At 44.7% G+C, this 18,864-nt stretch overlaps 1 protein-coding gene across 1 annotated transcript in view; it reads left to right on the top strand.

Moving 5' to 3' along the window:
- MATN2 (matrilin 2) overlaps window positions 1-18,864 on the top strand; it is a 147,285-nt gene that overhangs the window by 4,411 nt on the left and 124,010 nt on the right. The window contains exon 2 of the mRNA XM_003782459.3: window positions 13,016-13,182. Coding sequence (XP_003782507.2) covers window positions 13,016-13,182 — 167 coding nt within the window. The remainder of the gene's footprint in view (window positions 1-13,015; window positions 13,183-18,864) is intronic.

The raw sequence follows: 18,864 nt of genomic DNA, 5'->3' as shown, positions 1-18,864 counted from the left end.
AGCCACAGGCACCGATCCTGAAATGGGTTTCAAAGGGCTAAAAGTAAGATGTCAGCAGGGCTGTGTAACTTCTGCAAGCCCTAGAGCACATCTGTGGCTTTGCATTTTCTGACATCTTACCCATCTCCCTACTCTGACTTTCCTGCTGCCCTCATTTAAAACCTTTGTCATACTGAGCCCACCTGGAAAATCCAGGTTTCTTTCTGCATCACTTTCTGTTCCTGGCTTATTTCATTTAACATAATGTCCTCCAGTTCCATCCATGTTGCTGAGAATGATAGGATTTTATTCTTTTTTTCTATGGCCAGATAGTATTCCATTGTATATATATACCACATTTTCATTAACCATTTATCTGTTGTTGGACAACTAGCTTGATTCCATATCTTGAGTTTTGCCTGTTTTTTTTTTTAAGCAGTCTTTTATTAAAGTATACATACAGAAAAGTACGCAAACCAAAGATGCAGCTGGATTAATTTTCATGACATGAACATATGTGTAGCCAGCATTTTGGTCAATAAAGAGAACATTGCCAGCACCCAGAATCTCTCCTTATGCCCTTTCCGTGCACTAACACCCCAAGTGTAACCACAATCCTGATTTCTTTCCTTTCCGTTCCTTCCTTCCTTTCCTTTCCTTCCTCCCCTCCCTTTCCTTCCCTTCCCCTTTCCCTTCCCCTTCTCCTTCCTTCCTCCCTCCCTCCTTGCCTTCCTTTCTTCCATTCTTTTTCTTTTGGAGATAGAGTCTCACTATATTGCCTTTGGTAGAGTGCCATAGCATCACAGCTCACAGCAATCTCAAACTCTTGGGCTCAAGTGATTCCCTTGCCTCCGCCTCCCAAGTAGCTGGGACTACAGGTACCTACCATAACCCCTGGCTATTTTTAGAGACAGGGTCTCGCTGTAGCTCAGTCTGGTCTCTAACCTGTGAGCTCAGGCAAGCCATCTGCCTTGGCCTCCCGGAGTGCTAGGATTATAGGTTTGAGCCACCGCATGGGCCCTTTGTTTTGAGACAGAGTCTCACTCTGTCTCCTGGGTAGAGTGCCATGGCATTATAGTTTACAGCAACATCAAACTCTTGGGCTTGAGCATCCTCTTGCCTCAGCCTCCTAGTTTTTATATTTTTAGTAGTGACAGGGTCTCATTCTGGCTCAGGCTGGTCTCAAACTCCTGAGCTCAGATGATCCACTTGCCTTGGCCTCCCAGAGTGCTAGGATTACAAGTGTGAACCACCATACCTGGCCCACAATCCTGATTTTTGTGATTTGATTTGCTCATTTTAATGTTTTTTATTTTTGTTTTTGAGACAGGGTCTCAAGCTATCTGTCCTAGGTAGAGTGCCATGGTGTCATAGCTGACAGAAACCTCTTACTAGGGCTCAAGCAATCCTCTTGCCTCAGTTTTTCTATTTTTTAATAGAGATGGGGGTCTTGCTTTTGCTCAGGCTGGTCTTGAACTTGTGAGCTCAAGCAATCCACTGTGTTGGCTTCCCAGAGTGCTGGGATTACAGGCGTGAGCCACTGTGCCTGGCCTGATTTGCTCATTTTCTCTTCTAATTTTGTTTTTGGAGACAGAGTCTCATTATGTTGCCCTTGGTGGAGTGCTGTGGCATTACAGCTCACAACAACCTCAAACTCTTGGGCTTAAGAGAGTCTCTTGCCTCAGCCTCCCAAGTAGCTAGGACTACAAGCACCCCCCCCCCCAACGCCTGGCTATTTTTTTTTTTTTTATTGTAGTTGTCGTTGTTTAGCAGGCCCGGGCTGGGTTTGAACCCACCAGTCTTGGTGTATGTGGCCGGCATCCTACTCACTGATCTATCAGCGCCAAGTCCTGATTTGCTCATTTTAAAACTGTATTTTGGGCTCAGTGCCTGTAGCACAGTGGTTACGGCACCAGCCACATACACTGAGGATGGGGGGTTTGAACCTGACCTGGGCCAGCTAAACGACAATCACAACTGCAACAAAAAATAGCTGGACATTGTGACAGGTGCCTATAGTCCCAGTAACTTGGGAGGCTGAGGCAAGAAAATCGCTTAAACCCAAGAGTTGAGGTTGCTGTGAGCTGTGATGCCATGGCACTCTACTAAGGGTGACATAGTAAGATTCTGTCTCAAAAAAAAAAGAAAAGAATAAATTGTATTTTGTTTATAAATTTATCATGTTATTGTGAGAAGCAGTAGTTCATTCTTTTTTTTTTTTTTTTTTTTTTGAGACAGAGCCTCAAGCTATCCTGCTGGGTAGAGTGCCATGGCATCACACTCACAGCAACCTCCAACTCCTGGGCTCAAGCGAGTCTCCTGCCTCCGCCTCCCAAGTAGCTGGGACTACAGGCGCCCGCCACAACGCCTGGCCATTTTTTTTTTTTTTTTGGGTTGCAGCCATCATTGTTGTTTGGCGGGCCTGGGCTGTGGATTCGAACCGGCCACCTTAGGTGTATGTGGCTGGCGCCTCAGCCGCTTGAGCCACAGGCGCCGAGCCCATTCTTTTTATTGCAATATAATATCCCATTGCACAATGACACCACAATTTACCTATACTATTGTTAAGGGCCGCTTAGGTTGTTACCATTTGCTTTTAATTTTGTAAGGGAGTGACTCCTATCCATATCTCAAGTATCATAAGCTCAGTTTACCCAGCGGATGTTAAGATGTTAACATTGTGTGGAGTTACCTGCACAGATCGGAGGGTTAATGGTGAAGAGTTTGTGTGGGGGTGTGTATATGTCTGTACACATGCACCGTAGGTGTTACAGAGTTGGTGGGGAGGAGTTGAGGTTAACATCGTAACATAGGGCTAGGTTATGGGGCTTTGAAGGCCAGGTTAAGTAGTCTAGATTTGATCCTCCTGATACACAGGTGCCCCTGACGAGGTTTGAGCAGGAGTGTAGTAAATGTGATAACTGCACTGGGAAGACTGAAATCACTGCTGGTGCCAGATGGGTTCAATGCAGAAACTTAGAAACAGTCTATTAATTAGGATTAAATTCAGCTGGAAGTTATAGAAAAAATGACTGACAGTGGCTTAAAGAAGGACATGTATTCTCATGCTTCTGTGCCTCGCTGCTGTGGCATCCGTGGCTTCCATTTCCATCTTGCTTCATCCTGCTTCATCCTTCATCCAGATGACTGCCAGATTTCTAGCCAGGATTTCCCCATTCCAGGCATGAGGAAGGAAAGCACAAGGAAGCTTAAGGACACTTTTCAGAAGATGTACACACCATGTCTACTTCCATTATGACGGCCACCACTTAGTGACCCGGCAGGGAAGAGGGAGCACTGGGACGCGTGGGCTCTGTTCTAGCCCATCACTTGTCCTGTTGCAAAGTGGGTTTCTGTTACAAAAGGAGGACAAGGATGGCATTGAGGGACAACTGGCAATCTCTGCCAAGGACTTTTTTTTTTTGAGACAGAGCCTCAAGCTGTCTCCCTGGGTAGAGGGCTATGGCATCACAGCTCACAGCAACCTCCAACTCCTGGGCTCAAGCGAGTCTCCCGCCTCTGCCTCCCAAGTAGCTGGGACTACAGGCGCCCGCCACAACGCCCGGCTATTTTTTTCTTTTTTGTTGCAGGCATCATTGTTGTCTGGCGGGTCTGGGCTGGGGATTCGAACCCGCCACCTTAGGTGTACGTGGCTGGCGCCTTAGCTGGTTGAGCTATAGGCACCGAGCCTGCCAAGGACTTTTTCATCTCTCCGACATGAACAAGGGCCAGGTCTAGAGCTGTGACTGGCAGGGATGGAAGGGCTAAGGGACATAAGAGACATCACAGGTAAACCCTGACAGGACTTGTGTGCCTGATTGAATGGGGAGAGAAAAGATACGGGAGGATTGACCGTGCACATTAGAGTATGAGGTGAGGAGTTTACTCTGTGGAAAAGAAGAAATTGCCTTGTGTTTGAATCTTTGCAAAGTATAGGGAGCCCTGGCAAATATTTTGAACAAAGTAGGGTTTGAAGAAGACACATTCGCCCTAAGTGACCTCGCTCAAAGCTAGTCTGGGATACTAATAGAAACAAACTGACGAGAACTGGCAAAAATTCCAACTCAGATTTAGTAATTATTCTTGAGGGCATAACTTCACAATTGCAACACAAAGAGTGGTTGAGTGGTAGATGTTATGAATTTACACTTTCAGGACATACATAAAACCCAGCTGTCCTCATATTATATGAATGGGGACTGGTGGCCTGAGATAAAATTTCCAGTGCAGTCATCACATATGGATTTAAAAAGTGCTGCACTTTGGCGGCGCCTGTGGCTCAAAGGAGTAGGGCGCCAGCTGCATATGCCGGAGGTGGCCGGTTCAAACCCAGCCACGGCCACTTCAAACAATGTAGAAGTAAAGATGCTAGAAGACTGGGGAGGCATCTTTAGTGGGAAGATTCTGATGTTAGGGAGGCAGGTAAAGCAATTAAAAACATTGTTTCACGAGATGTAGAAACAGGTAAAGCATTTGAAAACATTGTTTTGTGAAACAAGAGCGAGAAAACAATTTCATAAAACTTTCTTCAATGAAAACATTCTTTCTAAATTAATATTATAAACTTTAAAATGTTTTATTTGTTTTTTGTTTGTTTGTTTGTTTGGAGACAGAGTCTCACTCAGTCATCCTGGGTAGAGTGCTGTGGCGTCATAGCTCACAGCAATCTTAAACTCTCAGGCTCAAGTGATCCTCTTGCCTCAGCCTCCCCAGTAGCTGGGACTACGGATACCTGCCACAGTGCCTGCTTAGTTTTTCTATTTTTAGTGGAGATGGGGTCTTGCTCTTGCTCAGGCTGGTCTCGAACTCCTGAGGTCCAATAATCTACCTGCCTCAACCTCCCAGAGTGTTGAGATTATAGGCATGAGCCACCATGCCCGCCCTACTTTAAAATGTTTTAAAAATATATTTAAACCAAACTGATGCTTTATTATAAGTAGATATCTTATCTTATATATCTTATAAGTAGAGAGCAGCGGTTCTCAACTTGTGGATTGTGATCCCTTTGGGGGTTGAACGACCCTTTCACAGGGGTCACCTAAATACATCCAGCATATCAGCTATTTACATTATGATTCATAACAGTAGCAAAATTACGGTTATGAAGTAGCAGTGAAAATAATTTTATGGTTGGGGTCACCACGACATGAGGAACTGTATTAAAGGGTCGCAGCATTAGAAAGGTTGATATATCCTTTAAATATTCAAGTTAGCTAAGAAATCGTATGTGGATTCCTCCCAGGGAAGTAGGAGATGGCCTTCTGTCGGGGGTGTCTACAGTCAGGCAGGTGTAGGGAACACATGGACTTGCCTTTGGCACTTGTCAGGTGCAAATCTAGAGCCAATGTACTCCAGCTTATCTTTTATTGATCAATTAAAGATCAATTAAAGATCAATCAATATGTTTATTCAACATTTTTTAATTTTCTAAAAATGTATTTAGAACATTTAGCACTCAGGACAAGGGGGATGCAGAAACGGCAAAGTGCAGCCCCCAGGTTGTAGCTCACAGTCTTAGGCAGGGAGAGAGCCATGGTAGCAGGAAAAATAAACAGTGTGCGAGAGCAGGCAACAGACCCATTATCAGGGGTGACATATGAGCTGAATCTTGAAGCCTGGATGTCATTTTGATTAAGGTAGACATTCCAGGCCCAGGGACCTACATGGATGAATGCCCCCAGCTATGACAAGAATCTGAGTTCTTCAGGCCCCAGCAGGGAGTCTGGGGTAGATGTGGGGATCATCATGGTTAGAGAGATGGGCAATGGTCAGTCATGGAGGGACTTGAATGTTAACGTGCAGCGAGGCCATAGACAAGTTCCAAATAGACAAGGGACAGGGCCATTAGATGAAGGACCCATGGTAGAGAGGGCGGTTCTGAGGCTCTTAGAAGAATCTGGGTAAGAAAAGATGAGAATAGAAGCTTGGGGGGCTGGGTGAGGTGGCTCACGCCTATAATCCCAGCACTTGGGAAGCTGAGACGGGTGGATTGCCTGAACTCACAGGTTTGAGACCAGCCTGAGCAAGAGCCTGATTCTGTCTCTAAAAAATAGCCGGGTGTTGTGGTGGGCGCCTATAGTCCCACCTACTTGGGAGGCTGAGGCAAGAGAATTTCTTAAGCTTGAGAGTTTGAGGTTGTTGTGAGCTATGATGCTACAGCACTCTACAAAGGGTGACAAAGTGAGACTTTGTCTCAAAAAAAGAAAGAAAGGAGAATAGAAGCTTGACTGTAGTTATGGGAATAGTCAGGAGGCCTGAATGGGGGCGCCATGCAGATGTGGGAAAGCCAGAGTGTGTCCACCCACCAATGCAAGGGCTCTCCCGAGGGTACGTGGAGGCTAGTTCCTGGTTTTGGCTCCAGGTGGCTGAGCAGATGGGGTTGCCTTGACTGTGAAGGATTTAAGTGGGAAAAGATGACTTTGTGTCTGGACAGGCTGAGGTGGCACGCAGGCCTTTGTCACTGGGTGGACGTTTCCAATGATAATGACATGAGGGAAAACTGAGGTCTGAGATTTGGAGCTGCCTGAGTGCCGTACTAGCCTGAGTCCTGGCAGGCAGACCGGTTGTCTTCCCATGTGCCAGGGATTCCAGCATTAGGTGGGAAGCAGAAGGTAAGGCTGTGAGATTTACATATCTCCCCTCCTCATGCGATTGTGTGAATGTGTAGAGTAGTTGGTACACATAGTTGTTATGCTGACAGCAGGTCTCAGAGCAGCGGTTCTCAACCTGTGGGTCACGACCCACAGGAATTGTATTAAAGGGCTGCGGCATTAGGAAGGTTGAGAACCACTGTCTTAGAGGGACAAAACTATTGAGCCTGATATCTAAGAACTTACAAATAAGGAGAATCTCTTTTTTAAAAAGCAGGCTGAATGCCTGAGAGGTGGCAGAGTAGCATCTTGACTTTGTCAGTTAACTGATGCTCAGGTCTTAGAGAGTGTCTGTCTATCTGCAAATCTCAGCGTTCCATCCATAAAATTAGGAACTCCTCTACCTCCCAATGTGATTGAGGGGATCTTGTGAGATGATAATGTGCAAAATGCCCAGTTCCTTTCCTGGGCCATCATAGGCACTTAGATATTAATGCCCCATTCCTTCTCTTTTTTGTCTGGACATGGAGAAGGTGGCCCTTTCTCTTTCAAGATAGTGGACCTAAGCTAGCAGGCCTTACCGGCCTATGGTCTTGTTTAGGCTGAGAAACCCTGCTTCCCAGCCATGCTTCTTATTTTATGGCTAATTAAGCCTAAAGAGTTAGGTCACGTAGGTGAAGTCACACCATTGTGGAGAGCCAGGCTTCTTGTCTGACGCCCACAGCACACAGTGCTGGCTTTGGAGGGAGTCTGCTCGCCTGTGTATTTGCTTGTAGCAGTGATACTTAGAAGAACTTATAGCTAAGACAGACAGAGCAATCTTTTTTTCTCTCTCTTCCCCCACCCTCTTGATAAAGTTAAATGAAAAGACTCATTGTCCCATGGAGAGGAGAAAAATTGCTAAAACAAAAGTCAAAGCCATTGTAGTATTTTAAAATATTCTTTCCATGTTCCCTAATGCTTCCTGGAATCTGTTCAGATTGAATTAACCTCTAGTTCTCAGCACAACACTTCTTCTCATCTCCCTACATATGAAAGGAACTGCTTTCAAATATCATTCCATTTTCCAGTTAGAAATGGATCCTGTTCTTCAAATGCTGTCAGCTGTAAATGCCAAACCGAGAAACAACCATGGAGATGGGGACATGCAACTGACATTTTTTTTGTTCCACTGCCATTGCATTAAAAATAAAATCCATCTTGCCTGATATTAATCTTGTCATACTGCTTTTATGTTGCTGTCTATATAGGATACTTTGAGACAGAGTCTTACTTTATCACCCTCTGTAAAGTGCTGGGCATCATAGCTCACAGCAACCTCAAACTCTTGGGCTTCAGTGATTCTCTCATATCACCTCCCAAGTAGCTGGGACTACAGGTGCCCACCACAACGTCCGGCTATTTTTAGAGACAAGGTCTTGCTCTTGCTCAGGCTGGTCTTGAACCTGTGAGCTCAGATAATCTACCCACCTCGGCCTCCCAAAGTGCTAGGATTACAGGTGTGAGCCACTGCCACTGGCCTTCCTTATTCTTTTACTTGTCTTTACTAGCTTTTTAAAAGTTTAACTTACATGTCATAAAACTAGTCACTTTTAAGTGTACAATTTGATGTTTGGTCATACGTGTAGATCTATTGTAATAATGATGTGAATATTTCTATCACATCCCAGTTTTCCTTCATGCCTCTTTATACCTGATTCCCTATCACTGCAGGCTGGAAGCCCTGGGCCACAGATCTTACCAATCTGGGGCCTTTAAGACCTGGGCCTCGCAGCAGGAGGTAAGTGGCCAGTGACTGAACGAAGCTTCATTTGTATTTACAGCCACTCCCCATTGCTCCCATCACCAGCCTCCTCCCTCATCTGCCTCCTGTCACATCAGCAGCAACATTAGATGCTCCTGGGAGCGTAAATCTTACTGTAAATTGCTCATGCAGGGGATCTGGGTTTCATGCTCCTAATGAGAATATAATCTTCATCCTCCTCACCCCCCATCCATGGAAAAACTGTCTTCCACAAAGCTGGTCCCTTGTGACTAAAAGGTTGGGGACCACTATGGCCTAACAGCCAGCCCCTGGAACCCCTGGTCTGCTTTTTGTCATATAGTTTTGCCCTTTACTGAGTGTCATATAAATAGCAGCTTCAGTAGGCCATCTGTCCGCTGTTCTCTCTCAGCATGATTACCTTGAGACTCATTCAGTAGATCATCCTGTTAATGGCTGAGTCGTATTCCATTGTATAGCTGTGCCACAATTTGTCTGTCAGTTCATCAATTCATGGACATGTGGGTTGTTTTTAGTTTTTAGCTTTTAGAAATAAAGTTTCTGTGAGTATTTGTGTACAAGTATTTGTGTAGATGTGTTTTCCTATCTTTAGGGTAAATACCTAGGATTGTGAGGTTGCTGGTAGGAGAATGAAACATCTGTGACTAAATGGTTTCCCAGGATGTTGGACTTGCAGTGCTAAAACATGGGTAGTTCTGGGTGAACGGGGACACTTGGTCACCCTGTGCTTTGCTGTTTGGCAAAGTGTATGTTTAACTTTGTGAGAAACTGCCAAATTGATTTCTGCAGTGACCACACCATTTTGCATTCTTTTTTTTTTTTTTTTTTGAGACAGAGCCTCAAGCTATCCCCCTGGGTAGAGTGCTATGGCATCACAGCTCACAGCAACCTCCAACTCCTGGGCTCAAGCAAGTCTCCTGCCTCCACCTCCCAAGTAGCTGGGACCACAGGTGCCCGCCACAACGCCCAGCTATTTTTTGGTTGCAGCCGTCATTGTTGGTTGGCGAGCCCAGGCTGGATTCAAACCCGCCACCTTAGGTGTATGTGGCTGGCACCTTAGCCGCTTGAGCCACAGGTGCCGAGCCCATTTTGCATTCTTATCAGCAACATATGATAAGTTCCGGTTCCTTCACATCCAACACTTGGTTATATCAGTCTTTGTCATTTTGTCTATTCTAGGATTTGTCATGGGACCATTGTGATTTTAATCTGTATTTTGCTAATGACTAAGAATGTGGAACACCTTTTCATGTTTATTTGTCATCAAAATACTTTTTTGGTGACATGATGGTTCAGATTCTTTGTGTGATGTCAAGTGGGCTGCTTGTCCTCTTATGGAGTTATGGTCTGAATATAAGTAATTAATCAGATGTTTTTTTACTTCAAAGTATTAAGGGAGTACAAATGTTTTTGGTTACGTAAATTACATTTGTAATGCTTGAGTCACGGCTATAAGGGTGCCTATTACTCAAATAGTGTTCATTGTACTATTTGTACAAACGACTTGTTAGGTAGGTTTTTGCCTCTGCCCTCTTTGCTCCTCCCCTCTGAGATAACTGTTTTATAAATATTTTCTATCAGTGGCGTGGCACCTGTAGCTCAATGGCTAGGGCACTGGCCACATACACTAGGGCTGGCAGGTTTGAACCCAGCCCAGGCCTGCTAAGCAACAATGACAACTACAACAACAACAAAAATAGCTGGGCATTATGGTGATCGCCTGTAATCCCAGCTACTTGGGAAGCTGAGGCAAGAGAATTGCTTAAGCCCAAGAGTTTGAGGTTGCTGTGAGCTGTGACAGCACTGCACTCTATCAAGGGCAACATAGTAAGACTCCGTCTCAAAAAAAAGAAAAAAATATATTTTCTACCAGCGTGTGGTCTGCCATGCCATTGCATTTTGAAAAGGGAAAGGTGTTAATTATTTCCAGATACTAACATATATTTAAAAATTATGGATTTATATGTCATTGTTTTATTAAAAATAATTAATAAGTAAGCACAAAAGTTAATTTAACGTACTAATTAAAAGGGTTTTGATAAAATTAACAATGTATACTTTCTGTTGATTGGTTTACGTGTAGAATGATAATAATAACAACAAATAGGTAATTCTTATTCAGTACTTACTATGTGCCAGGCCATGTTTTAAATGCTTCGTATATATGAACTGATTTAACTTAAAGATGGGGAAACTGAGGCCAAGAGAAGATAAGGGACCTGACCTAGAAGAATTTAATTCTGTTTACTTTCAACTCCCTTGAAATCCACAGTAAACATAAACCACATGCAATCATATTGTAAATGTCTGATTTCAGTGCAGATGTGTCAGGGTGGAAGTGGGCCTCAAGAACATCCTTTGTATGTTTTGTTTGTTTGTTTGTTTTGAGACAGAGACTCACTGTCACCCTGGGTAGAGTGCCGTGGCATCATAGCTCACTGCAACCTCAAACTCCTATGCATAAGCTATTCTCTTGCCTCAGCCTCCCAAATAGCTGGGACTATAGGCATTTGCCACAATGCCTGGCTATTTTTAGAGATGAGGTCTCACTCTAGCTCAGGCTGGCCTCGAATCTGTGAGCTCAGGCAATCCATCCTCCTTGTCCTCCCAAGTGTAGGATTGCAGGCGTGAGCCACCATGCCCGACCCATCCTTTGTATGTTTTGACATAAACATGGACTTTGTATCCACTCAGTTTGGAGAAAAGGGAATCACAGTGAAATAATAAATCACCAGGGAATGATGTAACACACTTAGAGCGTTGTATAAAATAAAGTGATAAATAGCAAATAATTTGAAAGTAAATCGGGCTCAGCGCCTATAGCTCAACCGGCTAAGGCGCCAGCCACGTACACCTAAGGTGGCGGGTTCAAATCCCCAGCCTGGACCTGCCAAACAACGACGGCTGCAACCAAAAAATAGCCGGGCGTTGTGGCGGGCGCCTGTGGTCCCAGCTACTTGGGAGGCAGAGGCAGGAGACTCGCTTGAGCCCAGGAGTTGGAGGTTGCTGTGAGCTGTAATGCCACGGCACTCTACCCAGGGGGACAGCTTGAGGCTCTGTCTCAAAAAAAAAAAAAAAAGAAAGTAAATTGTGGGTTTAAGATTAGAGAAACAGTCAAGATGTTCTAAATTTTCTACCTTTTCTCAAAAGGAATCTCAAAATTAAAGCTATGAAAGGGGACCAGTTCAATTAGTAAAGAATTTAAATAGTTTAAAAAGGGAGTGAAGGGTGTGGTTATTTGTAGTGAGTGAGTTGGCTCTGGAGCTTCAGTCCTCATAAGCCACATACTCTTGATCAGAGTTACTGTAAGAGTTAAATCACTTTATACATTTAAAGCACTTGGCCCAGTGCCTAGCATGTAGTAAGTGATGAATAAAAAGTCACTATTTTTAATATAAGTTTAGTGTATAGTAAAAAATGAGCTAGCACAATATAGCAAGTGTGAAAAACTGTGATCTTTGAAGGTTGACAGGCCCAGGTTCGTTTCCAGGTCAATTCCTGGAAACAATTTGCTGAACATATAGTTCATTAAATTATTGAGTATTTTTTTAAGTTTGAGAAATGCTCCTTGCCCTGTCCCTGCCACTGATGGTGAAACAGCTATGGCCTTTCATGAACTGACTTTTGGGGATCTGACTTTCAGCTAATTGAGATTTCTGCTAATCAATGCATTGGAAAATTGGCCTGCTCACCCTGAGTTGGAATCCTGGCTTAGACACTTGCTAACTGTGTGTGACCTTGGACAAGCCACTGAATCTTCCTGAGCATTGTAGGAGTATGGGAATAATATTAGGTAATTGAGCAAGTTAATACATGTAAAGCATTTGGAATAGCATGTGCCTGGCACATGGTCTCAGTCCCATATCAGAGTCCAAGACTCTAGCCACTGTGCCAACTCTCTCTCTCTGTCTCTATTTTTTTTTTTTTTTTTGCAGTTTTTGGCCAGGGCTGGGTTTGAACCTGTCACCTCCAGCATATGGGGCCGGCACCCTACTCCTTTGAGCCACAGGCACCGCCCCCATCTCTCTCTTAATAAATGTATGTTAAGAGTCAGGGAGACTGGGAGGCAGGGAAGATAGGAGGGAGCTTGGGAGGCAGGAAAGGGAGGCTAGGAATTGGGAGGCTGGGAATCTGGGAGGTTGGGAAGGGAGGTTGCAAGGTTGGGAGTTTGAGAGGCTGGGAAGAGAGACTGGGAGGTTGAGAGGCTGGCTGTGTGATGCTATCTTATATCAGCTATACGTGATTTCTTGGAAAATTTATATATATTAATTTGTACCATTTGCTATCATTAGACTGAAGGAATATTGTTACTTGGAATTCTCAGATACGATTTTTCCTTGTTCAAATCCAAGATATAGAATGTGACTATGAATAACTGATAATACATTTAACTGATAGGAAAATTGAGGGTAGAATTTTTCTCCTCAACTTTTCCATTCAGTCTTATAGTGACCAAAGTGATGAAAAATTCCAACTATGTATGTCCTGCTCGTTGTATCCAAGAAGAATCTACCAGCTCTTAAGGGCCAGACACACAAATGGCATTTTAAGTACAAGTGGCATGTTTGCAACCTGAAAAGGAGGGGAGGTGGGTCTGTGCACCTGGAGTTCAGGGAAACCCAGAAATCTCACCCTGCCCCCTTCTCTGTTGTGTTTGTCACAGCTTCACCCCCTTCCTTATCTTGAAAATGGAAAAGATGCTCGCCAGCTGTTTTCTGCTGATCCTTGGACAGGCCCTCCTCGTCCCCGTGGAGGCCAGGCAGCGACCACATGAGAGGGCCACCTCTAGAGGCAGACACACTCGGACCCACCCCCAGACGGCCCTCCTGGGTGAGTAAGGGGCCCCACCTGCAGAAGGGGTTGTCCAGACATGGGGTCTGGCATCCTTTGGAGAAGCTCTCCTATCCCTGGGTCCTCTATTGGGTGTGCAGGGGCCAGGGTGTCATTGGTAACAGGTGCGTCCCGAGTGCAGGATATGGTTGTGCACAGGCACTCAAAATAAAACCAAACCTTTTCTATTTTGAAGCCTTCAGTTTAATCTGAGGCTCATGATTTTTCTCCAATATGCAGAGCAAAATTTTTCTTTTTCCTTTTTGAGACAGAGCCTCAAGCTGTCCCCCTGGGTAGAGTGCCATGGCATCACAGCTCACAGCAATCTCCCAACTCCTGGGCTTAAGCGAGTCTCCTGCCTCAGCCTCCCGAGTAGCTCGGACCACAGGCGCCCGCCACAATGCCTGGCTATTTTTTGGTTGCAGCCGTCATTGTTGTTTGGTGGGCCCGAGCTGGATTCGAACCTGCCACCTTAGGTGTATGTGGCTGGCGCCTTAGCCACTTGAGCCACAGGCGCCGAGCCCCAGAACAAAATTTTTCATCTGAAAATACCCTTATTGAGTTTATCCGGACAAAGATGTCATGAAAAAACTTTTTTTTTCTTTTTTGAGACAGAGTCTCAAGCTGTCACCCTGGGTAGAGTGCTGTGATGTCACAGCTCACAGCAACCTCCAACTCTTAGGCTTAAGCGATTCTCTTGCCTCAGCCTCCCCAGTAGCCGGGACTACAGGTGCCCACTACAATGCCCAGCTATTTTTTTGTTGTAGTTGTCATTGTTTTTTTGCTGGCCCAGGCAGGGTTTGAACCTGCCAGCCTTGGTGTATGTGGCCGGCACCCTACCCACTGAGCTATGGGTGCCGCCTGAAAAAAAACATTTTTGTTGGATCTGTTAATAATGCTTCCCCGTGTGGTGGCAGGGAAATGCAGCATGCACAGAGGAGAGGTGGGGGCTTATAAGCAGAATTGAGATATCAAGAATGGCATATGCCAGGGGTCTGTTATTCTGGTCTGGTGAACATGTTTTCTTCAGGTAAAGTTTTTTCTTTTAAAAAGAATTCTCGGGAGAGACAGGAAATGTCATGAGAATGCACAGAATATAGATGGAACAGCTGGTTCTACACAAGGGCTCTGGTAAGCCTGGCAGGCAGAGGTCTAAGAAGCTTGGCCATTGGAAAGAGAGTGGGTTTTGGCATAGACCTGAGTTTAAACCAGGTGCGGTGGCTCACACCCTAGCCACTAGTACTCCGGGTGGCGGAAGCAGGTGGATTGCTTGAGCTCAGGAGTTCAAGACAAGCCTGAGCAAGAGCAAGACCCTGTCTCTACTGAAAAAAAAAAAAGTTAGCCAGGCATCATGGTCAGCACCTGTAGTTCCAGCTACTCAGGAGGCTAAGGCAAGAAGATCACTAAGGCAAGAAGATCACCCAGGAGTTCGAGGTTGTTGTGAGCTATGCTGATGCCATGGCACTGTACCCAGGGCAAAAGAGTGAGACTCTGTCTCAAAAATAAATAAATAAATAAATAAATAAGAGCTGAGTTCAAGTCCTGCCTCTGCTGCTTACCAGATGACCAGATGTATATACTTAGGCAATGCAACCTCTGAGGTTCAATTCCTTCATATAAAATAGGAATGTTAATGCCTACTTTGGATCATTTTTGTGAGGCCTAAATTGTAGGTATACACTGAGTGAAAGCTTTATTATAACTATCATTCTACAAAGTTCTCTAAAACTGTATTTTACATTTACACCTTGTTGGCCAGCCACTGGTATCTGACCTCTATGAGGGCTACTGAGGGGACTATGCAGGATGGGGTAGCCTCAGCATTGCACTTAAAATCAGGAACCAAAGGGACCAAAGAGCCCTGCTTTGAGAGGTCAGAATCTTCACTGATGTTGATTGAACAGACCCCAGCAGCAATGATGCTTCTTACTTGTCTGCTGTCTCCTGGGGAGGCACCCTGTTTCCATGGTGACATAAACATGTGAAAGGGACTGGGAAATGTTTAGTATGTTAATTAAAGGGTTTTTAAAAAACAAATTTCAAGATGATAAACATCTCTCTCTCTCTATGTATATAACTGAAAATGCCTGATTTCTAGATCATCAGCAGTGATTGCACGCTTGGGTTTCTCATAGGGCTGGTCTCTGGGTGAGCCGACTGCACACTTAGCTGGAAAAGCATACTCCTTCCTCTCTCTCTCACATATGCACCCTACCCCTGGCCTTCCTGGTCCTTCCTCTCTCTTTCTTTCTCTTGCAGGCTCACACACACCCCACCCAGCTTTCTGTGGCTGCCAGCATTTACCATCCTCCTCCTTCACCCTGAGGTCAGGCTCTGAACTGTAACCTTTGTGTTCTGAGATAAGAGAGAAACCTGTTTTGCTAAAGGTATTAATCCCCTATCCAGGATTGATTCTTTTCCTCATTTTGCTGGAGAATGTGTCAGGGACAAAGAGGATGGGACACAGCCTGTCTCCCCCACCCCAGGACTAGAAGTGGGCATGCGTGTTTCTGTTCCCACGAGTAGACATGCTGGGGCCGCTGGGCTTGTGAACATGGCTGAGTGAGAATCATGAATCCAGAAGGCAAACACTATGACTGTGGTCAGTGTTCACAAGAGCCATCTGCTCTGGGAAGTGTGCTCATTGGTAGTCCTTGCCCAGATGGGCTGACCTCTTCCTTCTTAGAATACGGTATCCTCCGTTTTAGGTGTGTTATTTGCTTTTCTTGGCTTTTGGGGGAGTTGTTAGTGCTGTTGTTCAGAACATTGCTCAGGCTGATTATTCGTGGCAAATCATTTTGGCCATACAACATTTATGGTGTCCACCAGCATGATGTCATCTCACTGGTTACTTGCTTGCTTTCAGTGTCTGAAAGTTTAATGGAGTAGAAACAGCAGAATTGTTTCTCAGATTAATTTTTTGTTTCAATTTTCTGGCTTTTAAAAAATGTTTTTGTTTTATATCTAAATTTATGTCAGAGGCACCATAACGACTTGACTCCGTTAAAAAAATAATGCATGCATTTATTTACCCATCCTGTGAATACCTTGTTGGTCACACCTGTGATGTCTGTCATTGTGGGCTTAGCTCTTACCTCCTTCATTTATCTGGAATTTCTCTTCTGTGCCAGATCCTGGGCTTGGGGTAGTGTTTACGATGAATAAGCACCATCCAGAAATGCACAGCATGGTGGGAGAGACAGGCATGTAAAAAGCTGGATCTGTGTGGAACAGTAGAGGCTTATCATATCAGTGTTACAGTGCACTTGGTATAAGGTAGTGGTTCTCAGGCTCTTTGGTCACAGGATCCTTCCTTTTATACTCAACAGTTATTAAGGATCCCAAAGAGCTTTTATTTATTTATTTTTGAGATTAGAGTCTGGCTGTGTTACCTTGGCTAGAGTGCAGCTCTTGGCATCATCACAGCTCACAGCAACCTCAGACTCCTGGGCTCAAGGGATCCTCCAGCCTCAGCCGCCTGAGTAGGTGAGATTACAAACATGTCACCATACTGAGCTAACTTTTCTATTTTGTTTGTGTTGTGGGGTCTCACTGTGTTACCCATTTCTCAAATTCCTGACCTTAAGCGATCCTCCCACCTTAGCCTTGGAAAGGACTGGGATTACAGGTGTGAGCCACTGTATCTAGCCTAAAGAACTTTTGTTTATGTGGGTTAGAGCTACTCACATTTATTGGATTAAAAATAAAATGAGAAACTTTCAAAAATTGTTAATCAGTTTAAAAATAAAATTAATATTCTATGTGTATAAAACTATATTTTATAAATAATAAAAAAAAAATTAATGGCTCAGCACCTGTGGCTCAAGCAGCTAAGGCGCCAGCCACATACCCCTAAGCTGGTCGGTTCAAATCCAACCTGGGCCTGCCAAACAACAATGATTATTTTTTGTCTGCAACCAAAAAAATAGCCAGGCATTGTGGTGAGCGCCTGTAGTCCCAGCTACTTGGGAAGCCTCAGAGGCAAGAGAATCACTTGAGCCCAGGAGTTGGAGGTTGCTGTGAGCTGTGATGCCACAGGGTGACAGCTTGAGGTTCTGTCTCAAAAAAAAAAAAAAAAAAAAGAAAAAATTAGTGAGAGACGTGGTACCTTTTTACATTTTTGCAAATCTGTTTAATGTCTGGCTGATGGAAGATAGCTGGATTCCCTTTTTTATCTCCCCCTCTTTCTCTCTCTCTCTTTTATTTATTTATTTTTTTTGAGATAGTATCTCCCTCTGTCTCCCAGGCTGGAGTGCAGTGGCATCATCATAGCTCACTGACACCTCAAACTCCTGGGCTCAAGGGGTCCTCCTGCCTCAGCCTCCCTAGTAGCTGAGACTTCAGGTGTACACCACAATGCCTAGCTAATTTTTCTACGTTTTGTAGAGATGGGGGTCTCACTCTTGCTCAGGCTGGTCTCATTTTTCATTCATTCAATCTGGTATAAAATGTTATTTCGGTTAGATTATATTAAAAAAAAAAACAACCAAACATGGCCTTAAACAAATATGTAGTTGGAAAAAAGAAGAGTACTTTAATAGCCTTTTCATATAATTGTGGATATTTTTTGATACTACACCAAAACTTGACAATTGGTAGTTCCTTAAACTAATCTAAAACCACATCAGTAAACTGTTGTACTCATGAAAGAATGGAAGTATAAAAGACAAACATTAGTGTCATGAAAATAGTTCTGACCTCCTAGACCCTCTGAAAGGGACCCCTAGAGTTCCCCCAAACCACAGTTTAAGTGGCAGGTTTAAGGGAATTGTTCCCAGTGAAGGTCACGACTACATGGAGCCCTTAGGGATGAGCAGGCAGCAGAGGAGGGAGGGTGCAGCGTGGCAGTGGGGCCTGGACAAGGCACAGGGGACTGCAGGCTGTTCATCAGGCAGGTGGTCTGAGCTGAAGACAAGCTGTGGGGGCTCCAGCAAGTTTGAACTCCATGTTGCAGGTTGGGAGCCTGTGGAGGAATAAACAGATCAGCATCATCACTTTGACTTTGCTCCCACTGTGCCCTCTGCACAGACTCAAGGTGGAAGAGCCCAGGGGCAGTGGCAAATGGCAGGGATCTAACCAGCAAACTAACTAGTGGAGGGCAGCTCTGAGCCAGGTCAACAGGAGAATGAAGGAGCACACGCTCCAGGCCTTGGACTCTGCCAGACAATGATGGTGGCAGGTGGCGTAGAGCAGTGGGCTGTTTGGATTCTTCCCCTGACCCATCCTTGATCAGCGGCACCCATTCCCTTCTGAACTCCTTCTAGGCCCTGGGGTGGGAACTGGAGCTATATTGCCTCACCCCAATTACTGCTTGTTTTATCGCTTTATTTCTGCCCGTCTTTTCTCTTTTTAAAATCCTTGTCCTATGAGGGGTGTACCTGTCTCCAGGGCAACCAATGGGGCATGCCAGCCTTTTGGGAAACCTTAACCCCCTCCCAAGTATTCTTGGCCCCCTCATTCCACACACCACTCCACATTCTGCCAGCTTGCTCTCCCTGTTTGCTTTTTCTCTTTTATGAGGTTGTTGATATGCGCATTCTTTTTTAAATTCACCAACCCAGCTCACTTGATTTCTACTAACTCACCTTGAAACCTTTTTCTTTCCTTATAGATTCCCCTGTGGATCAGTATCCCCCGCTTGGAATTTACGTTTTTGTTTTAAGAGAGCGCTTTGTGGCAAGA

This window comes from Otolemur garnettii, unplaced genomic scaffold (genome assembly GCF_000181295.1).
Source record: "Otolemur garnettii isolate 467f Iridium unplaced genomic scaffold, OtoGar3 scaffold00004, whole genome shotgun sequence".
Taxonomy (NCBI): Eukaryota; Metazoa; Chordata; class Mammalia; order Primates; family Galagidae; genus Otolemur; species Otolemur garnettii.
This window is presented reverse-complemented; position numbering and strand designations above follow the sequence as displayed.